At 41.9% G+C, this 23,828-nt stretch overlaps 1 protein-coding gene across 4 annotated transcripts in view; it reads left to right on the top strand.

The window, feature by feature from the left end:
• GRK5 (G protein-coupled receptor kinase 5) overlaps positions 1-23,828 on the top strand; it is a 322,114-nt gene that overhangs the window by 217,278 nt on the left and 81,008 nt on the right. For all 4 annotated transcript variants that reach the window (XR_003568226.1, XM_027851587.1, XM_027851586.1 and 1 more), the window contains exon 4: positions 2,369-2,446. Coding sequence is in view for 3 of the 4 variants with exons in the window: in XM_027851587.1 (XP_027707388.1) it covers positions 2,369-2,446 (78 nt within the window). In the remaining variant the exon portion in view is untranslated. The remainder of the gene's footprint in view (positions 1-2,368; positions 2,447-23,828) is intronic.

The raw sequence follows: 23,828 nt of genomic DNA, 5'->3' as shown, positions 1-23,828 counted from the left end.
CAGACTTCCCTGTTGAATTAGAGACATTGGGTTTCTGGATCCCCGAGTCTATACTACTCCCTTCATTCATACATCTGCAATAATTCCCTAATTACCTGTCCTCTTTTTCTGCCATTGCCACATGGTATCTTAGTCCATTTCCAGCATACACTTCCTTCTTTCTTTCCTATTCCCTGTTTCTATATACTTCAAACCATAAGAGTGCATTTTCTAGGTCTTCTTTATGAAAGAAAAGAGAATATAGAAATTAAGATATACTATACCAGGATAGGGTAATTTGAAATGCATTTAAAACGTTAGGAATATCTAAATAATTGAACTAGTGAACCCTGCTATTGTTGCCCAGCCTAACTTGGCCACGATTTGTTATTTATCTAGAGTAACTTGCTCCCTTGTGGCCTTGAGATGAAAATGATGTCTTTGCTCTCAGAATACCCCCATACTGTTTGAGAGGTTCACCTACTTGGGCACATGAGTGAGAGCTCATTCTACTGAACATCCCTGGATTACTTTCAGTCAACTAAGAACTAGATATTACCCCTAACCCCTGCAATCAAATGAAAACCAGGATATATAACTGGTTCAGTCCTCCCATTATCTCAAAAATCAAAATTATTGAGCCCAATCAACAAATCACTACCAAATTTCACAAAGTAAACCCTATTCCTTTCACAAGTTTTTGGAGGCCACTGTTTTTCCTTTTCTTATCCTGGAAAAATGCAAAAAAAGGGCAAAGGACACTTCAGGTCATGAAGCAATAGCTCCAACACCTCCCATTTTATTGGCATGGATATGTGTGTGTGTATATGTGTGTATGTGAGACTGTGTGACTGTCCATTTGGTAGGGAAGAAGAAGGAATCAAGTAGAGAAGAGTCAAAAGAAGAATGAAGTATCAGGGGAAAGCAGACCAACTTCTGCCCTCTGGAAACAGTTAAAAGTATCAATTCTATAAGCTCCACCTAGTAAATGACCAGTTCATTAGCCATAAACACTTGTTTGGTCTCTGGGCAGAGATAGAATCAGAGAGTTCAATCATCCACTCCAATTCTCTTACTTTACAGAGAAAGAAAATGAGGCCCTGAGAAGCTAGGATTCAATCCCAGCTCTCTTGATTCCAAATCTAATACTCTTTCCACAACTTTACCCTGATTTTGAATTCACAATGTCACGTTCTTTCCCTCCTCCCTTTTCACGTCTGTCTCTCATGTTAAAGAATATAGTTCAATCTTGACTAACTCCTGCGGATAAGATCACCAAATATGGGGAAATATACTTCTTAATGTTGTTGACCAATTTGTAGGAAAATTCACAGACTTCCCAAATCATCTATTTTCCAAGAGGGCATACTGAACTAGAATGGGAAAAAAACTTTACTAAGAAGGGGATAGAATTGGGAGATTATCTTGAAGAAGGAATGAAGGAGTGGAGGGAGGGATAAAAAGCCCACAGGGGAATGCTTGGAGAAGGCACTTCAGTCCATCTTTGCTGCTGAGATCATTTCCTCCTACCTTCTTTTAAATAGCAATACTTTGGACTCTGTCTAACAGAATAAGTACATGGCCTTGGGTGGTAGGGTTTCTTTTAATAGCTATAAACAATTTGTAATTCCCTCATCCAGCACATAGCAAAGAAGCCATTGCAAAAGCTCAGCTCAGCTGAAGCTTCTCATTTTCTTTAATTTTTTTTTCCTTGGCAAACATCTAAGGTATGAGGGAATAAGACCGTCTTAGATCAAGGAGCATGAACCTCAGAGGAGGCTGTGTCTTCTTTTGGATTTGAGTCCCATTCTTGTGAACCTGAAATATCTGGATTATGGAATTTTCCTTAAATGGGCCATTGTCCTGGCCTCCCTCCCCAAATGTTAGGCTCCTCTTTTCTCTTGTGGAAGAGTTTTAAGTAATATGCATTCATGATATCAGTATCTGGGAGCCAGAAGACCTGGGTTCTAAGCAGTAGTGTATCGGTAAATGTTCAACAACCAGCTTTCTAGAAAATAAACCCATTATTAACATTTTCTCCATCACTTTCTTAAGTATAGATATCAACCAAACAATAAATAAAGTCTGATTTATAGTGTTTATTTATTTCTTTGGTGTAAATGCTCATTAGTAAAATTTTAATAATTTGCTTTTGAGAGCCTATATGAGCTGGCTGCAGCACACCCTCAGTTCTAAGCCTGGTTTTGCCACTACTTAGCTGTGTGATCTTGGGAAAGCTGCCTCCCCATATGCCTCAGTTTCCTCATCTATAAAACAAAGGGAGTTGGATAAGATGACTGACCTCTAAGGTCCCTTCCAGATCTAACATCCTATGCTTCTATGAAGTATGTGAGCCAAAAATACTGATTTTTTTCTCTTTCTGTTCCAGGCAGAGTATGAAATTACACCAGATGAAAAACTGGGAGAGAAAGGGAAGGAAATCGTGATGAAATACCTCACCCCAGAGGTAAGGGGCAGCCAAAAACACATAACTACAAGAATGTGAGCCCTTACTCCACCAAGCAGAGAACACAAAAATATCCGACAGCCCATGTTCGGAAAGGCTGAGATAATGACCCCCAGGGAACAAAACCCAGGGATGAAAACAGCCTGGAATCACGACTGCGAGTCAGACTCCAGAAATATCATTTTTCACCCAAAGAATTCAGAGGGCCTGAAGGACTTCAGAGGTGTGAGGTCATCAGCTCCTTGAGGCTAGAAGTTAGCCTGGGAGTCTGGTCACACCTCTTTGGAGACAGGAGATCCCTTACAGATCATGATATGACGGAGTTTGTTGCCCCAGAGGGCCCACAAACTAAATCTTCCAAGAGCATATGGTGGGTGTGATTCAGGAAGCACCAGCAGTGACCAAGGGGAGAATCACAGAAAGCTGGGGGTAGAAGGGACAGAGTGGTAGGTTACGAAAATGACTATCTGAGGTATGCCCCAATTCATGGGCTGAGGCATGGGGCAAGGGAATCCAGGTGTGACCCTCCCCATACACAGTTTCTCCACCATTCCATTCACCTCCAGTAATAATAATTAAAAAAAAAAAAAGGAATCTAGTATAGAAGAAAAAAATCCCTGAACTTGGAGCTGGGGATGGGTGGGAAGGGGCCATAGATTTAAAGTTAAAAGAGACTTTAAAGCTCACCTGTTCTAATTTCCTTATTGTGTGGATGGGAAAAACTGAGGCCCAGAAAGGATAAAGTGTTTGCCCAAGGTGATATAGCAGTAAGTTGCAGAGCTGGGATTTGAACCTTCTCGGAAGTCTTCTGACTCCAAGTCTAGTTTTCTTTCTACCAGAGACCTTCTCTGCTACTAACTGTATGGCCTTAGGCAAGTCAGTTAATTTCTTGGTGTTTCAGTTCCCTTATCTATAAAAATAGGGGTGTGGGGGAATTGTATGTGTTTCAAAGTCTTTTTTGTGTTGCCATTGTTGCTCTGTGTTGGGGACAGAGAGGGGTTCAAGATGGCCCCTTTCCAGCATAGCAGAGGAATTGGAGCTGATGGCAGGAGCTGGATGGGGACTGCCACTGGAACCCTGCTTTTATTTGCTTCCTTCCCTCACTGACCGGGGTTAACCTCTGTGTGGAAGCCACTGCCAAGAAGTAATAAATGTGGGCCTTTAAACACATGAATTATCTTCAGCTTAAAGCCGCTTAAAACCTTCTAACAGTAACCAAGCCCCAAGACCTCTGCTTCAGAAGATTTTACAAGTGTGGTGTGTCATCCTTCAGGGAGTCCAGATACATTTTTCCCAAGTGTCTTCTCCAATTCTCCTGTTGAAGTGATATAGTACATTTTGGCCAAGTCGGAATGAAAGTAGGGTAGAGGTCTGAGCCTTTTCATTAACTAATTCTGTTCCCACAATAAATTTCTTTCTACAGTTTCAAGACTTTCTGAGGATCTCTTAGAACCTATTTTTACTTAACTAGTCTGGGATAGTAGGCTCTAGACATGAGTAGGGCAAGAAAGGTTACTGACTTAAACCCTTTCTAGTTAGTGACTGACTGAGAGCATGACTTCTTATTTCTGTGCACTGAGTAATAAGACGTGAGACAAGAGATAGTAGGTCCCCCAGCTGGAGTCTATTATTATAATGAGGGTGATGATAGTACCATCTACATTTGTATAGCATGTCATACTTTGTCAAAGTTCTTTTGCATATGCTGTCACTGACTTGATTTTTCCATTTTGCAAGTGTATGAAACTGAGATCAGGAAGTATGAAAGTGTGTGGAATTGGGTTCAAGCCCTAGTTCAGTCACTAATGAGCTGTGTGACCTTGGATAAGTCAATTCGTCCTGGGCCCTAGTTCCCTCATCTGTTAAATGAGGTGGTTGGACCAGGTAATATCAGAACTCCCTTAACAACTCTGTGTGTGCAGTATGGGGACGAAAATAGCTTTTTCCCCCTCCCTTAATGAGTCATGACGGACAAAGAACGCATAACCTAGTGGCCAGTTTGCTGGCAATGAGCTTCTCTGTATCTTTAGTGGAGATAATCTTTGGACAGTTGGTGACGTCTGTTGTCAGGGCTATGCTCAAAGCCTTTAGAGTCTGGCAAAAGAGGACCAATCTTCTGCTCTGCCGGCAAAGCATTTGTGAACCCAGGGTCATGTCTACACCATGATGAGGCATCAGATGAGGATTTAACAGCCCGATAATCCTACAGGCTTAAAATAATATTCAACTAAAATAATATCACCCTTGGGTCAGTCCCTTTCTGTCTTCATTATATCAACATGGAAACATGTCACTCTCAATCTGGATCCAATTAGAAAAACTCTCACTTTTCTCCCATTTTTCTCCAATCAATTTGTCTACAGATCTCTTCTGCCATATCCCCACTACTACAGTAATTAAGAAGGACTCAAGGGACTATGAGAACCTGGTCTATGGCTTCACAGAGCTTACAGTCTAATTGGGGAAGGGAGATAGAAACATATAAGAAATTAAATGCCAATAGAAGAGATAGCTAACTATGAAACACACTTGTTCTTCATCTCTCCCTTGTAGAATCTGTCTTCTTTCAAGGCTCAGTTCAGATACTACTTCCTCTATGAAACCCCTTCTAATTCTCCCTCCATAAATGATCTTGCATCATACTTTTTCGTGCACATTGGCTTCCCTGGTAGAATGTAAGCTCCTTGAGGACAGGAATATATTTGTCTTTGTATGTCCAGCATTTAAGTCTTGTACATCTTAGACCCTTGGCCAACATTGATTGTCAGTCCAAGGATACAAGAGCTGTAACAAGGGAGTAAGTAGTTACTTCACAAATGATTGGTACAGAAAATAAGTTCTTCTTTAAAATGAGTGAGTTGGACTAGATTATATCTAAAGACTAGATTTGGAAGTTTCTTCTAGCTATAATAGGTTCTCCTCCAACATTCTGTGTTCTGTTATTTTCTCAAGCCCTTTCTAGTTCTAACATTTCTGTATTCTACAGTTCCAAAGTCCCTTCCACCTCTGACATACATTCTAATATTCAAAGTTTTAAGGTTCTGTTGTTGTGCTGTGATTTTGTACTATAGGATTTCAAATGAGTTAGAGGTTACCATATCCTAAAGTACTCTGACAAGTGGTCCTGAAGAAGGATTTAAGCTCTCTTCAAGCCTGGATCTTCCTCTGTCCATTTTGTTCTGACTTTATGTAGAATTTATTGCAAGCCATCAATGTTAACCAGTTAACATGTATCATGCTCAGATCCTGGCTAGCAAACACACACATACCCCCCCCATATTTCTACCACTGCTAACATCAAAAACACCCCAAAGTATCTCACAACATGAAATGCATTGATTTCAACAAAGTTTAAAGATATTGTCCATGGTACTCTATGGCTTATGGATGGACAGTATGAAGACAGGACTGAGATGTTGAATGACCCCTGTGTTAGCATCATTCAAGAACCAACAAAGATGGAAAGCCTGGTTGAAACAATTTTCTCCAATGAAATACTTTCATTTGTGTTCATTCTCTCAGCTGCTAGGAAATAGACCAAGTGAAGACAGCTGCCAGGGAAGTATTCTTTCAGTTTATTTTTTTCTCAAAGATTTGCAGGCCTGAATATTGTTCTCAGTGCTCCACTGTGTGGGGAGCAGTAGCTCCCTTTAGAAATTCAGATTTTCCCTTTGTTTTTATAAACAATGATAGGATAAGGCAGGGAAGTTTATTCTTGAAAAAGGGGAAATTGCTGATCAGCCCATGTCTGGGCCCTTCTGTTTATGCACAAAAGAAATCTGTTCCAAGTTCTTATTTGGCTCTTTGAGAAATATCCACCTTTCAGAAGAAAAAAAAACTTGAATGAAAGGAAATAATAATTGCAAGTTCACTCATTCCCTACCCCTTCCTTTCCTCTTCTCCCTGTCTCCTAAACGCTGTCCGAAATGATCGAAATAGGCAAGCTCAAACTGAAAAGTTCTTCTGGGAACTTGACTTTGCTGGGTTCTAAAATGGTGAAAGGAATGGAAGGGTCCCTCCAGTGGGTCAGTTTGTTTAATCATAATGATTATGGCATAGATTTGATGAGTTGTGAAATAATATCCATCATTTCACTTGATCTCCACAACACAGTAAAGACAATTCTGAGGATGAAGGAGGGGAGTTGTCCTCACCAACCACATTAGATTTTTAAAAGACATGTCCAAAAGATAGATGCAGGGGTAGGTAATGTCAACCCCAAAAACAGTTTGTTCTAAGAAAAACAAATAAAATAGGTTGTGTGTTCATATTTTAATTTCTCTCAAGCTGGCAACATGTGTTGCATGGGAGTTACAGTCCAGAACTGGCTCGATTTGATCGTTGGGGTGCCCAGGTTATATGCCTTTTCAACAGGGGCTGATATCACCCCACTATCATAAATACCTGTTCTTTCAGATCACCCCCCCCCCCAACCACACCAGGTCATTCCCAACCTTGGGCTATCTAGGCAGAAGAATCTGTCTCCACCCAAGCCTGAGCAGCTTCCAATGCAATCTCATGATCAGTAGTGTCCTTCTTAAGAACTTTAGAGAAGGGTGGGGGGCTGAGGGGAAGCTCTGAGAATTGTTTTTCACAGTAACAAGGAATGAATGTAAAAACATAAGATAGTCCTAAAAGAAGAATGACCGAGGAGCTAAAGCTTGGAATGAGTTGAGCCTGGCAAGAAAAGTTAATAACAAAAAGACCAGAGTGGATGGGATAGTGATAACTGATGACAGAGAATAGGCAGAGCAGCTTAGCTGTTATTTACTTTCTGTTTTCTCTTCCCAAGAGAATGATCTTTGAAAAGACAAGACAAAAATGTCAGATGGGAAGTTGGTGCTAAAAATAAGTATGTAGTACTGTGCTAAGAGGGTATCTAACCGCCCCCTGATGAGTTCAAGTCACCTAGTTCAAATGAATTATATCCTTGGCTACTAAAAAACCTAGCATATGTGATTGTTCTGCTCTTCCCCGTGAGCTTTGAAAGGACAAGTAGAATTGATGAATCACAGGATCAGAGAAGTAAACACCCTGATTTAGAGAGAGAGAGAAGGGGGAATGGAGCCTAAAACCTATAGGCTGGTAAGAATAAAAATGAGTAGAAATTGCATAGAAGAAAATTTAGGCTTCATATATGGAAGAGCTTCCAAACAATTAGAATTACCTCCAAATGGAATAAGCTGTCCAAGTAGTAGTATGTCTCCTCCCTAGAAGTCTTTAGGCAAAAACTGGATGACCACTAATAGGATATGTTGTTGGGAAGATTTTTTTTCAGTCATGGGGAAGATTAGATGGCCTCTAAGGTCGTATCCAACCCCGAGATTCTGTGAGCCTGTTGGACAGATGTTATAATTTTCATCTTGCAAATGAGAAACCTGAGGCACTGAACAGTGAAGTGATTACCCAAGGTCACGCAGCTGGAAAGTGGCTGAGCCAGTGCTGGAATCCAGATCTTTGGATTCCCAGCCTGAGGCTCTTCATTCTAATATGTTGTCTGTCAATTTGTTTTTGTACTCTATTCCTCAGCCACAAATTAAATTCCCTATTCTTGATTTGCCAGCCATCTAGGAAAAAGTTCACAAATGAAATATCAGGTAAGAAAATATTAGATTCATCCTTAATCATGAATTTAAAAAAATTCAATATGCATTATCATGGGTGGGTAAATAATATCTCTATTTAGGAAGAGTTGATTGTTATACATAGGAACAGGACGCTCTTCTCATTTTCTTTGCTAAGGGTCTGCCCTCTTATCTCCATTGCCATTATCTTTTGTCTCTAGAGACTCTTCCCTACCTGCTTATCCCAGTAACTGTGTAAGGGGGGGGCGAAATGAAATCGGTAAGGCTATGGAGCTATTTTGTTCAGCAGGCAGCACCTCTAAGCCATGCTAGTGAAATTCAACCCGCCACCATCCCCACCTTGTTGGAATCCCCTAAGTCTTCAAATACTTGCACCAGTTAGGATAAGAGTGCTGTGGAAGGAATCCTTCTGGTGTACTCTTGGGCCTTTGGTATCTGTCTGGATTTGGGGTTCTGCCAGGGACAGGGAAGAAGGAGGTCTATTTTCGTCAAGTATTAGCTTGTACAAGCTTTAGCTTGTAACTCAATCAACCAAGGAGCATTTATTAAATACCTACTATGTACTAGGCTCGTGTCAGGTGCTAGGGATATAAGTACAAAGAATGTAACAATCCCTCCTCTAAAGAACCTTACATTCTATTTTAAAGTAAAATTTTGATATGTTTTGTTTTCATATTGCCTAAATTTCTCTGTTGTCTTCTCCCTGGCCTTTCCCAAGGGATTCATCCCATATAACAAAGAATATTTTTTTTAAAAATTAATTTATTTTTAGTTTTCAACATTCACTTCCATAAGATTTTGAGTTTTAAATTTTCTCCCCTTCCCTCCCCAAGACGGTGTGCAATCTGATATAGGCTCTACATATATATTCCTATTAAACATATTTTCACATTAGTCATGTTGTAAAGAAGAATTAGAATCAATAGCAGGAGCCACAAGAAAGAAGAAACAAAACAAAACAGAAGGAAAAAAAAGAACAAATAGTATGCGAGATCCTTGCATTGCTGTGAAGAGCCAAGTCTATCAAAATCAGTCATCCCATAATGTGGCTGTTACTGTATACAATGTTCTCTTGGTTCTTCTCACTTCACTCAACATCAGTCCATACAAGTAACAAAGAATATTTCTTAAGAGAGAAACAGGAGGAAGAAAAGGAAAGAATCCATGAAACTGGTCAATACATTTAAAAAAATCTGAAAATATATGAGATACTCCCCACTTCTGGACCTCCCATCTCATCAAAGGAGTAGGAGAGGGTTTCTTCTCCCATCTCTTTGTGGTCATGCTAGTTCTTTATAATTCTGCAATGTTCGTTTGTTTTGTAGTTATTGTTCCTTTCATTTACATTCTTGTTGTCATTGTTTGCATTGTTTTGTTAGCTCTCCTTATTTCACTCTGCATCAGTTCCTATAAATTTTCCCATATTTCTCTACATTCATCCTGTGTGTCATTTCTTATAGCACAGCAATGTTCTAGTATATTCATATACCACAATTTTTTTTAGCTATTTGCAAATCAATGGATATCTCCTTTGTTTCCAGTTCTTTGGCATTTACATTGTCTTGAGGGAGGCAACATGTTCATATATATAAGTATATACAGAATAAATATAACCAGAATAAAACAAAATGAATATACAGTAGTTAGCCTTCCTTTGCTGGGGAAAGCAGCAGTTGGGGAGGATCAAGAAAGGCTTTGACAGGGTTCAGAGGGAGGAGTTCTGGTCTATTAGAAGAGCCTCCCACCTCCTCAACACTGGAATATTCATCCATAGAGCCATTTGAGTTCCTTTTCCCGAGAAAATATAAATATAATTTTATGACTATGTGTAGGTCACAGGACAGTGTAATCGTGGATGCAGTTTTGGGAAAGGATCCCAGTAGCACTTTACTGAAGAGAAATAACAGTTCTATCCTTGTGACCTTTGTAATAGCCCTTCAATGACTCTATTTGTCATTCTGAATAGGGTAATTCATGAAGATCCACAACTTATTTATTCATTTATCCAATTAGTTTCCAAGTCCTGTTGATCCTATCTTTACAATAGTTCTTGTATCTGTTCTTGGCTATCCATGCCCATTGCCACTACCCAAGTTAAGACCCTATTCATCTCTTACCCAGACTATTATAATAGCCTCTTCTCCATTTTCTCCCTCCTTCACACAGGTACTAAAATAATCTTAAGTCATACGTCTATTTCCCAGCTCCCAAAGTCTTTAATGATCCCCTATGCCCAATGGATTGAAATACAAATTCTTTAGTCATGAATTTAAGGCTCCCCTTGCCTGCTACCCCACAGTCTGTCTCAAGGCTCTGTTTTCAGCCTCATTTCATATTAATCTTCACATGCTCTGTATTCAGCCAGGCTTGACTTCCAGCTCTTTTACAGTCTGATCCTACCTTCTCTCACCTCTGTGCATTGTTTCAAGCCATCCTTCACGCTTGGTACATATTCCTTCCTCATTTTTTTTCCTGTTGAAATCTTTATTTTCCTTTGAGGCTCAGCTCAGGGGCCACCCCCTCTGTAAAATCTTACCTGATCTCCCTAGGTAAAAGTAATCACTCTGTCCTTGAATTTTCCTCGAGTATTTTATTTGGATCTCTTCTTTGCCCCATCACACTTTAGCTTTTATTAGACTTATTTAAGTGCTCGTCATAACCCCCCACCCACCTACCCCACCCCACTCCACCCCCAGTAGACTCTGAGGAAGCTTAGGACATGGATTATGGTGTCATTTTTACCTTTGTGCATATGCTCAGTGCCTTGCACCTAAGAGCTATTTCAATTTCAGACTGATCTGGAAGAGCTTCACCTGTTTAAATGGAAAAGATGTCAAAACGAAGGAGAATCAACACTGAGGAAGGCTTAACCCTTGGAACTAAATCTCTTATAAATTACACAAGCATCATGGATTTGGCCTCACCTGGGTTTTGTTCAGCAACCTGCTGCATCAGAATTTGACTCTGTCATAGCTGTTGTTTATCCCACAAATAAAGCAGAAGAAGAGCAGAATGTGCCTACGTAAACAGTGTGACTTTTCCCTTCTCCATCATGTCCGGATAGTCATGCCTAGAGATCACTGAATCGACAGGGTTCTTGCTCATGGGGATGCATATTTCTCTCTTTTCCGCCCTCTAACGCCGTGAGAAGGCGACAGTTAGATTCTGGGTCACTTCCCTCTTTTCCTTTCCTTCTCATTAAAAATTGTCCAGCCCCGGAAGCTCTTCATTGAACTTTGCTGGATGATTGAAATCGTCTCCCAATTCAAAGACCTACTGGCCTCTCCTTAATTCTGATTTCCTGATTTCCACAAAACTCTTTCGGCTCCAGAGGTTTGAGCGAAGTTCCTCCAAAGTTGAAGTCTGACTTTCTGATTTAAAGGATTACAGACAGTTCTTCTTTCTTCTTTTCTGAACACCTCTTTTCTTTATTGGAAGCTTTCATTTTGGTCAAGCTGTGTGGAGAATACACACACCTCCCCATCTCTGGGCCTCAGATGCTGAGAGTTTCACCTAACAGCAGGTAGAATTGGGACAGAAGCAGTTTCTTGGTGTGTGTGTGTGTGTGTGTGTGTGTGTGTGTGTGTGTGTGTTTGTTTTCTGAGTCCCCGATAAGACTAGGTGGAACAAGTAAGATAGAGTGCTGGGCCTGGAGTCAGAAAGACTTAAGTTTAAATCTAACTTTATACACTTACTGGCTGTGTGACCTTGGGCAAGTCACTTAATCTCTGTCTGCCTCTGTTTCTTCATTTGTAAAACAAGGATAATAAAAGCACCCATCTCATAGGGTTGTTGTATGGATCAAATAAGATAACATGTCAAGTCTTTGCAAACCTTACCGTATAAATGTTAGTTGTTGTTGTTGTTAATCCAGACTTCCTTTGATTTTCTAAGAGACTATTGGGTAAATTGTCAGTCAAAGGTTGTTGTCCTACAAGTCTGACTGCCAGCCTAAGCTTCATCATTCCTTCCGTCCAAAGAATCAGCAAATTCTCAAAAGATTTCCAGGGATGCAAGAAACCTGAACTCTGAGGAGGAAGCTAGCTCTCTCTCTCTCTCTCTCTCTCTCTCTCTCTCTCTCTTTCTCTCTCTTCAAATTTTAGTCATTCTTCAAGGCCAAGTTTAAATCTCACCTCTTTCATGAAGCCTTCCCTGTCCACTCTGGCCCTTAATGATCTTCCTCTCTTCCGCTTATTACAATTTAACTCTTACAACTTTGGATAATTGTTTCAGATGCGTTCATCGTATTTCCCCATCATGATTATAACCCCCTAGAAGGCACCAGACAAGAGTTTATAACAGTTTTGCCCTCAAGGAAGCCTATTCACTTCTTTATATTGACCCCCTGATCTCCCCTACCTGACCTAACACAGAGTTAGGCACATAAAAGGCACTCACAAAATATTACTGGTTGATCAGTTGGACAAGCTGGGCCCACAGCTGATAAAGTTGGGACTGAGGGAAAGAAAACACCCAAAACAGCAATACCAAACTGTACCCATTCCTTTCAGGGGCCTTAGCCTGTGGCAAAGCCCACACTATGGAGTCAAATAAGGACAAATTCCAAGTCCAATGTCTCTTCCTGCTGTGGTTCTCAAGGCACTTGGTCAAGAGCCAGGGTTTACTAGCATCATTAACAAACGGGCACCATTTTTTCCCCCAAAAATCAAAATTGTAACACTTGTTCTGAAAAATGCCTTTCTCTATTGTCAGTTGGTTAGAACTTCACAAGTCTCTACATTGTAATATTTTCAGTTTTTCAGAAAATATGTTATATTTATCACAGGATCAATGTAATTTGTTTTCTTTACGCCTGTTTCAGGGGTGACATAGAAAGCTCTAAATAGCCCTCTATGGCCCCAAGCAGGCCCCATAAATAGAGTAAGGCAACTAAGGACAACAAATTTAGAGGGGACTGAAGGCACTTGCCATCTTTCAGCAACCGAGAAAAAACCCAGAACTTAGATCCTAATTAGCAAGAGTAATTAGTTAAAATGGGAAGCTGCCTAGATGGCAGCAGCCAGGGTAAGCTCCATAGCTCTTCTGCCTTCTTCTTCCTCCCCTCTCCCCACCCCCAACCAAGCATATGTTTTGTGTGCTTGTCCCAGGTATGGTTGGTGGTATTTGCCCAGGTGTAAAGATTCCTAGTTATGACTCTGCCTAAGGTTGCTCTTTGGCCACTCCCTACATGACAGCATTTATTTTAGTCCCTCATGACTTCCTCAAGAGAAACAAAGATGGAACAGATTTGGAGCCAGTGTCCATCTTCCTGATGAGGATAATGGTAGTGAGAGGCAGGAAACAGACTTTCCAATAGCGTGTTTCTCCCAGCATCTAAAAGCACTTTCTAGCCATTACCTCATTACCCTTCACAACAGAAGGCCCTTTGAAGTTGAATCTTTAATTTGTGGAAACCATGCCTACATACTGGGGGTGGGCACTTAATGGCTGAAAATGGTAGTACTAGCCCTCAGGAAATGGGGGCAGGTGGCAACCCTGTTTCCAGAAGGGCAACTTGATGATTTTGCCAGTGATCACACATTTGCCCAACTGCAAATCAAAAATGAGGGCTCTCCATTAGTTGATCAGTGCTTTTCCACCCTGTGGTGCTAATTCTGAAGGTGTCCTCAAGTGTCTCCAAATGGTTTAATTAGATCTGTAAATCACTATGGCGTTGGGTATATGTTGACACTTCATCCTCCCACACCTAGGGTTTTTTTGGACACTGGTCCTAGGTTGGTCTAGAGGTGTTGCCATTGGCAAGAGTCTTTCCATGGGGAGGGGGGGAAAATGCATATAAGAAATGATTGGTGTTTCTGAAGAGAACTATAGAATATTGACACAAGAAACCCCAAAACAGATGAAGAGATGCAGACACTTGTTGGTGAAAAATTGGCTTGGATTTTTTCCCCCAACAGTAACAACACACACACACATAAATACCCCGTTCATTCCCCCCCACCTCTTTGTCCTGTTTTCGTTTGGAAGCCACGGATTATGTCTCCTGACATGACTATTTATGGTCAGTCAGCACAACCGGCCCTGACAGTTTGACAGAAGGCTTGTTTGATTTTTTTTTTCCACATGGTCCTGAAGATTTTGATTAAGAAAGTGAAAGAATGGAGCTCTTTCCCCCCTGTCAGCCAGAGCTTAAATCAGCCCTCAGGTTAGGAAACAATTCTCTCAGTGCTTCGCCTTTGCCAAAGGTTCCTTTGTCCTGTTTGGTGACAGTGCTATGTATGGTCAGTAGTAAGGCAGAGCTTGGAATTAACAATGATAATAGCTTGGATTTCAAAAGCACTTTTCATTTTATAGCGTGCTTTCTAAACAACCCTGTAAATATGATTATTTTTATCTTTAAGATGAGGAAATTGAGACTTGGTGATTAAGAGACTTGCTGAAAATCTAATAGTCCCCTCCCCCCTTCCTGATTCTTGTCTCAGTGGCTTCAGATAAATGTATGCTTAGCAGGGTCACCTCAGTTGGAGCCAGCTGACTCTCAAAGGATCAGAGATTCAGAGCTAGAAGGATCTAAGACTCATAGATCTAGGAATTCACTAAATTCAATTCAATAAACATTTATAAAGCACATACTAATAGGCAAGGCACCCTGTTAAGTTAAGCACTGGTGATACAGATAAGAAAAAGAAAGACAGACGCTACCTGCCCTGAAGGAGAAAGAGAAGTTAACAGACAAAAGGAAGTTGGCACCAGGACATAGGATGTTCTATGAAGTCAAAACCAAGCAGAGGGGCAGCTAGGTGGCGCAGTGGATAGAGTACTGGCCTTGGAGTCAGGAGGACCTGAGTTTAAATCCAGCCTCAGACACTTAACACTTACTAGCTGTGTGACCCTGGGCAAGTCACTTAACCCCAGGGCCTAGCAAACAAACAAACAAAAACAAAACAAAACAAAAACCAAGCACAGCTGTTGATGGAAAACAGAGAGTAACCTGAAGAGTTCAGAAAGTTCTAGAGTTTATTGTTCCACCCTTCGGCCCTCCATTCAGAGGAGAGAGGCAACTCAGGGAGTGGAGAAGGTAAGTAGTACAAAAAATATGGGATCTTAGACGTTGGGACTGGAACCCAAGTATCCCAGTACTCAGTCTAGTTCTCATTCCATTGTATTATATTGCTCTTAGAGGTTCTCTCTCCAACCCCTCATGTGACAAATGGGGAGACTGAGTCCCAGAAAGGTGAGGTGACTTGCATACACTGAGTCATGTGAGTAGTGACAAAGGCAGGATTTGAATCCAGGTCCTCTGATTCCAAAACCACTGCTCTTTCTCTCGTACCTTACTGCCTCTCTAGGGACCACAGGAGGTCATCTGGTTTAACTCCTTCCTTTTCCAGATATGGAAGCAGAGGCCTAGAGAGGTCACAAAGGTGATAAATGACTCTGACTTTAAATTCAGTGTGCTTTCCACTTACACCTCCTCAGAGTGGAAAGGAAAAAAAAAAAAGAAAAAGAATAGTGTTGTTGTCCAATTAGAACCGTGTGTTAGAGTAGCAAAGATCCGTAAGAAACACAGAATCCAAACCCTTCATTTTGTAAATGGGGAACTTGAATCCGGAGAAATCCTGAAGATTGTTAGTGGCAAAGCCAGCACTAATACCCATGGCGCCCAACTCCCCACTCAGTCTTCTTCCCAGCATTCTCTGCTGCCCTGTTATGTAGCTGAGTTTTCCCCACCAAAGCCCAACCCAGACGAAGCAAGGCTACACTTTGACTACTGAGAGCAGAAGTGCCTTGGTCCCATACAGCATTAGTGTGACATTGATCAGTAAAGTCAAGAGGGCATCAGGAGCCTCAGCTGCCAAGTGTCTGGAATTGAGGAGCAGTAGCTGCATTGAGCACAACCCAAAATTATGTGTCAGGAGGTAAATGGTCATTTATTGCCTTCGCCCTTCCTCTCCCAACACCCCTGCCCTATCCCAGGGGCTAATTGCATTCCTAAGGAAATGAGGTTTTCTTGAGAACTTGTTTCCTTAATCCTCAGAAAGCCTACCTGTTCCCAGTTGTAATATTCTATTCATGCCTTCCCCTTTGTTCTTACCAGGTGCCATCTTGCTGCCGCTTTTAACCCAGCCCCGTGGGATTCACTCTCATTTTATTTGGTCTGTCTCTATGGGGGCTTCCCCACTTCTTCAGTTCACTCTACTTGGCTTCCCCCTCCTACCCCAATGCTTATTCTGGGTCTTTCCCCTCCTTTTCATACCTACTAATTTGTAGCTAGATGTCTGTCTTCCTCCCACCCTCTAAGTGACACTTCCTTCCTCCCTTAGAGTCAGTGTAATGCAATGGAGTTAGAACTAGACTGAGCACTGGGATGCTTGGGTTCCAGTCCCAGCTCTGTCACTGAATAATTCAATTCAGTAAATATTAAGTACCTACTATGTACCAGGCACTGTGCTAAGCTCTGGGGATACCAAAAGAGGAAAAAGACAATCCCTGACCTCAGAGAGCTAATAGTCTAATGGGGGAGACAACAGCCAATGGAGTTTATTGAGTAGGGGAGGGGTGACATGATCAGAACATCATTTTAGGAATATCACTTTAGTGGATGGAGTAGGGAGAGACTTGAGGCAGGCAGATCCCACCAGCAGACTGTTGTAGTGATCAAGGCATGAGATGTCTGAGAGACTGCACTGAAGTGGTGGCAGCATCAGAGGAGAGAAGAGGAAATATTCAGGAGATATTGCAAAGGTGAAGTCGACAGGACTTGGCAACAGATTGGATATAGGGGGTGAGATGTAGTGAGGAGTCCAGGATGACTCCTAGGTTGAGAGCCTGAGGGACTGGGAAATGGTATTGCCTCTACACTACTAGGGAGAGAAGGAGGAGGAAAAGGTTAAGAGGGACATATTGTTATGGACCTATTCAGTCTCCTGGGGGTGCAGCTAAGATGTCTGAAAGGCAGTTGGAGGTCAGAGAGAGATCGGGGCAGGAGAGGTAGATCTGAGAATCAGCATAATGACGGTAATTAATTTTATGAGAACTGATGAGATCACTAAGTGAAGTAGTATAGAGGAAGAAGATGAGGAGTTCCAGGATAGAACCTTGAGGGACATCTACAGTTAGAGGGTGTGACTTGGAGAAAGATCCAGCAGAGGAGACAGAGGTGGAGTGGCTAGAGAACCAGGAGAGAGAGTGGTGTCCAAAAAAACAAAACAAAACAGTGAAAAAGAGTATCAAGAAGGAGAGAGTGATTAATGGTGTCAAAGGCTTCAGAGAGGTCAAAGAGAATGAGGATTGGGAAAAAACCATTGGATTTGGCAGCTGAGATCATTAGTAACTTTGAAGATAACAGTTTCTTTAGAATGTTAAGGTTGGAAGCCATATTGTAAGGGATTTAGAAGAGAGGGAGAGGAGAAAAAATGGAGGCAACTCTAGTAGACCAAAGAAGAGAAAGAGGAAGATTAATTAACAGTAATGAAAGTTCAAATGAGGGTTGGGTTTATTTTTCAGGATAGGGGAGACGTAGGCATGTTTGTAGGCAGTAGGAAATGAGCCAGTAGATAAGGAGAGATTGAAAATAAGTGAGAGAGTGGGGATGACAAAGGGGCAGTCTCTTGGAGGAGACAGGATGGAATGGGATCTTGGAAGTTATTTCCCTGATAGAATGCTGGACTTGGGGTCTGGAAGAGTGCCTGAGGCACTTACTAAGTGAATGGCCCAGGCTAAGTCAATTAAACTCTCACATCTTCCATTTCCTTATCTGTAAAATGGGGATGATAATAGACCTCCACCTCCCAGGACAGTTGTGGGACTCAGATGGGAAAACAGATGTCAAGAGTTTTGCAAATCCTTAAAATGAGGGTAAAGAATGCCTTCACTATCTGAAGGCACATCTCTGGACCTGCCTTCTTAAGTCCTTTCTAGAACCTGTGATTTCTGATTGTCTGACTTGCTAGCTTGCAGCTCTGCCCTATCCACCTGTACTTGGGCCATGTTTCTTGCACCCACACACACCCACACACACACACACCCACACACACACACACACACACACACCCCCCACACACACACTTGTTTACCAGCCTTCCTCGCTTGAAGTGGAATGGAATGAAGTAGAATTATTATTGCCCTCCTTCAGGATGATGCATCACACTCCATTTGAGCAAATTTAGACAGATTCCCTATTCCATTTATTGAAAGATAATGAAACTAGCAGTATTTTGGAAGAGACCTGGGTTTGAGGTCAAGCTCCATTACTTACTAGGTGTAGCACCATGGGCAAGCCAAATAGAATCAAAAGATTATAGAATTTCAAGCTAGAAAGGATCTTAAGCATCATCTAATCCAATCTCTTCATTTTACATATGAGGAAACTGAGGTACTAACTCAAGGTCACATGAATTGTAAGTGGAAGAACCAGGATTAGAACTTGTCTTCTGACTTCAAATCCAAACCTTTCTCTATTACATCATATTTATCTCAGAGCCTCAGTTTCTTTATCTGTAAAATAGGGCTAATAATGCTTGTATTGCCTAACTTCCAAGGTTGTTGCGGGGGAAGGGGGTGCATGGCGGTGAAATCAGAGACAACATGGTGTAGTGGACATAGTGTTGGACTTAAGAGTCAGTAAGCTCTGGGTTCAGATCCCATCTCAGACACTTACCAACCATGTGACCATAGGCAAGTCACTTCCGTCTGAGCTTCATTTTCCTCAATTGTAAAATAAAGGGGCTGGGCTTAATGACCCTTCTATTTCTATATCTATGATCTTATGAAATTAGGTAATAGATATGATAGTTCTTTGCAAAGTACTACACCTGTGTGATTCATTATAATCATATTATAATAATTATAGCAAAAATGGTAGTAAATGATGTACCACCCATCTCTCTTCCTTTCTGCCTGATGAAAAGTACTACCTACTCACTGCCCCGTTAGAGGAACAAGGAGAAAGTTGGCATCTCTTGCCAGCTTGACTTCGACATTTAGAGCAAGGCTTCTTAACCTGGGGTCCTTTTTTTAAATATATTTTTGATAACTATGACAATATAATTGGTTTCCTGTGTATAATATCCTATGTATCTTAATGTATGCATTTAAAAGGATTATTCTGAGGTGTTCATATACTTCACTAGACTGCCACAGGGTCCATGACACAATAAAGGTTAACAGCCCCTGCTTTAGAGGGTATCAGTGGCTTCCAGTTCTGGGCCTCCCCTTAAAGGCCCCCAAACCCCAGCTAAGGAATGGAATTCTGGGGCTGGAATGGAATGTCTTCTGTAGAGACATTGCGTGCAGAGTTTTCCCAAGGCTGACGCAGATTCCCCTTTGCTGTGTGTTAGAAGGGTCAAGGGTAGTGAGTATGCAGCTGTGGGACAAGTCCTCCCTTCCTCTCTCCTTTCCTCCCTTCTTCCTTCCCTCCCATGCTCTCTTCACTCCCCAGGAAGAAGTTTCTAGCAGGACAGCCCTGTTTTGCCTGGTGTCAGCAGAGAAGTTCTGAATGTAATCCAATGATTTCCTAGTGCTGGTCAAATGGGGTGAAACCAGCAGCAGTCATCGGGGCCCCACATTGGCCCCTTGGGAGCCTCTTGGTTCTCAAAAACCCCTGGGTGTCTCCTCACTTTTTCCTGAAAGTTAAATCCACGTTGAGAAATTGCAAATAGTTTATACAAGGAATGTCAGCTGCCCACATCTGAAAATATACACATCATTAAGCCATAAGTGCTTGCGTCTGGAGATAGAGCAGGGGGAAAAGTTTGGGGGCCTGACCTTTTGTCCATCAGCTGAACCACTTTTAATTAGTGTGGAGCTGGCTGGTGGAATGTTTTTGCAAACTGAAATATAGCACATGCTGATCGTGAGAGTGTGTGTTACCCAAACAACATTGGAAATGACACAAAATGAGTCAAAGTCACCTCCATAAGCCAGAACTGAGGCAGGACTGAGTATCATGAATAGAAGCATATGGAGTGTAGCATATAGAACACTGGCTGGTGATTCAGGAGATCTAGATTCTGACCCTGACTCTGTCACTAGCATTCTATGGGACCTTAGGCAGGTCATTTCCTCTCCCAGGGCCTAAATTTCCCCATCTATAAAAAACATGATGATGAGGCTTGCAAAGCCTTATTTGCAGAAAATCTGGCAAAGCCCAGGGTTACTTGATTGCTTAAACTCTTGGGGAAGGTGAGATGAGGACCCTTGCCTTGTCAGAGGTGAAAGGAACCTCAGAAGCCATCCGGCCCAATCTTTCTAAGGTTAATACTGCAGCAGCTGAAAGCTCATCTTTGCTGTTATTGAACATGGCTCCCAGATGTAAGGTAGGCCCTGCACTTAGTAGATACTCAGCAAAAAACTTGTGCAATTTAATTGAATACATACATACACACACACACATATAAAATACATATATATATAAATATATATAAACTACAGGTCTGTATGCTTTCCTGAGAGGTGAGTTCCACAGGAGGAAGGGAACAGAGAGCAGGATTGCACTGGATGCTTGAAAGGAGGAACGGAAGTATTGAGTGCTCAATTGATGCTGGGAAGGAATGATTGCAGAAACCAGAGACTGGGGGTGAGATATCCTGAAGATAAACTTTGCCATTTCACAGTTTGACTGGAAGGTGGCCCAGGGATCATCTTTATGTCAATTGGTCTTTGGGGTCTTTTGGTCATCTCCCTAATCTTGAGTATGCTAAGCAGAGACTGATAGTCCCATTCAATAAGAGCAAGGGTGAGCTTTCAGCTGCTACGCTATTAACCCTAGATTTCAGTCAACAAAGTGGGTTGACTTCATGGTTTGTGTCTGTCCAGAATTTAATGGAGGAAAGGAGGGTATGGGTCCCAGAAATACTAGAAATATGTTCTGAGTCTGAGACCAAGATAAACCTCAAGTCCTTCATTCTTACCTCCAGGATCACCTATGAAGAATCCTCTGTTGGGCTGTGTTTATAACCTGACTCCTTCCTACCTTTCCACCATTCTTGTTTTTTTGTTTTGTTTTGTTTTGTTTTTTTGCGAGGCAATTGGGGTTAAGTGACTTGTCCAGGGTCACAGAGCTAATAAGTATCAAATGTCTGGTCTGAGACCAGATTTGAACTCAAGTCCTCCTGACTCCAGGGCCGGTGCTCCATCCACTGCACCACCTAGCTGCCCCTTCTTTTCAACATTCTTAGTCTTTACTCCCTTCCACATACTTAACAATCCAGTTGGCCTCCATGCTGTTCCTGGCATCCAATATTCTTATCTCCCAATTCCACGCATTTTAATGTCTGTCCAATATGCCTGGAATTATCTCCTTCCTCATCTCCACCTCCTACCTTCCCTGGCTTCCTTCAGTTCTCAGCCAAAGTCCTACCTTCTCCAGGAAGCTTTTCCTGGTCTTCATTAGTGCCTTCCCTTTGACATCATCTCCAATTTGTTCTATGTGTCTTGTTTGTACATAGTTGTTTGCTTGTTGTCTCCTCCATTAGATTGTAAGCTCCTTGAGGACAAAGACTTGTCTTTACCTTTCTTCATATCCCCAGTGCCTATCATGTAATAAGCCCTTGATAAGTACTTGTTTACCTGTCTAGAATTCTTTCATTTTTTTCATTCATCAAGCATTTTTTTTAAGGCAATTGGGGTTAAGTGACTTGCCCAGGGTCACACAGCTAGTGTCAAGTGTTTGGTCTGAGGCTGGATTTGAACTCAGGTACTCCTGACTTCGGGGCCGGTGCTCTCCACTGCGCCACCTAGCTGCCCCTAAGCATTTTTTTTTTCATCACCTATGATGTGCCAGGCACTGGGGATTCAAAATTAAAAATGAAACAACCCCTGCCCTCAGGGAGCCTGTACACTACCGTGAAGATAGAGCACACAAACAAATGAGTCTCCATGATCATTAAGGGGAGAGATAACTAACAAAGAGAATGGAGGAAATTGTCATGGAATGAGTGGGATCTGAACTGAGCCTTGAAAGAAGCTCAGGATTTAGCGTAGCAGAGAGGAAGAGGGAGTGTGTCTCAAGGATTCAGAAAAGCTTGGGCATAGAGGCAGAAAGAGGCAGATGAATGCTGAGTTTGGGGAGCAACAGGTAGATAGATGCACTGGAATGTAGAATGTGTGAAAGGGTGTGAAATGGTGGGGGAGGATTGGAGCCAGATTGTAAGGGACCTTTAAATGCCAAGCTTAAGAAGGTTGCATTTTACCCTAAAGGCAATGGGGAGCTACTGAAGATATACTCTGCTTTGTTTAGGGGGTCACCAGGTCGTGTGCTTCTTCTGAGTAGTGAGTTGAACTGGTAATTAGATGCAAAGGGATTCCACAGAGACAGATGCTCAGGAAGCCTCTTAGTGATTCTAGCTGATTCAGGAAATTATTTACTTTTTCCTCTTGCTAGTAATGTATCATGCTGAGAGAAAGAAACCAGCCAGCGAACAACGCACATGGTTTCCCAGAAGCTGCAGCACCATCCATTTGTTGTTTGGGGGCTGTGCTCCTGATTGTTTAGCAATTGATTATTTCGGCTGTGTGTTGGTCCAATTCAGTCAGTAAGAAAGCAGAAAGTACCCCTTCAGCTGTGCAGTGCTACAGCTGGTGGGGATGGTATCGTTTGTTTTCCCTTGGCTAGATGTGCATCACACTCTCCATTTAGACCGGCCTTCGTCCACCTATAGTGGCTCTTCCCTGTTCCTCACACCTCTGCAGATCATCCGCATCCTTCAAAGCCCATTGCAAGCCCCGCTTTCTCCAGGAAGCCTTCCCTGACCACACTGTGATCTCTTCCTTTCCAGAGCTCCTGGTTTGTCTACCGTAGTTATCCTGCACTTGCTAAGAACATCCAGCTTTTTATTGTTCCTCGGTCACTTCACATGAGTTCATTTTGTACACAGGTCACCATTTGTTGTCATTTAGTCATTTAGTCATGTCCTCATCTTTGTGACCCCATGGACCATCGTGTACCAGTACTGTCCGTGTGGTTTTCTTGGCAAAGACACCAGAATGACTTGCCATTTCCTTCTCCACGCAGGTCACCTTAGGGCCTACTGATAATAGGTCAATTTGGATAACCCTTCACAGTTTCATAGCGCTTCATATCTGTTATTTCATTATAGCTTCACAGTGACCTTTAAGGTGGGTAATACAAATATTTTCTCCATTCACCAGATCAGGAAACTGAGGCTTAGCAGATTTACATGGCTTGTTTAGGACTGGTACAGGATGGAGATGGAACTGAAACCCAGAATCTGATTCCAAGTCTCATCCTCTTTCACACCCTCCAATGGGGATTCAATGTAGTCTACTCTATGGCATCTGAGCCATAATACAATATAGATTGCTTTTGCTTAAAGCCAGGACCAGCCTTCTCTGATGGCAAAAGTGCCCATATTATTGAGAATCATCTACTTATCACCTATTTTGAATGCGAGGAAAGTGTCTCCACTTCAAGAACATACCTACTAACCCCCAGGACCCTTCCTTAGGGTTTGCAATGCCTGACATTTGTCATACCCCCTATTTACATTTCACCCCCACAGATATATGCACATCCTCATCTCCACTCCTGTTTGGGTTTATGGACATTGAACCCCTGTTTAAATGTGAATATTGTCTGAGAGGGTAAATACATTGATCTTTTAACAGCTGTTAACATTTGAGTCTGCAGAAGAATATCAGCAATCTAATATTGAAGGGGACCTTAGGGATTAATTTTCTCATTTTAAAGATGAAATAACTAAAGCCAAGAGAACAGTGACTTGTCCAGGGTCACACAGCTAGTTGGTGACAGAGGCAAGTCATTTGACATCTAGTCCAGTGTTTCTGCCATACCACTACATTGCCCTTGAGGAAAT

Source organism: Vombatus ursinus, unplaced genomic scaffold (assembly GCF_900497805.2).
Source record: "Vombatus ursinus unplaced genomic scaffold, bare-nosed wombat genome assembly UNPS02009205.1, whole genome shotgun sequence".
Taxonomy (NCBI): domain Eukaryota; kingdom Metazoa; phylum Chordata; class Mammalia; order Diprotodontia; family Vombatidae; genus Vombatus; species Vombatus ursinus.
Note: the sequence above shows the minus strand (reverse complement) of the source record. Positions and strands in the feature narration are given on the sequence as shown.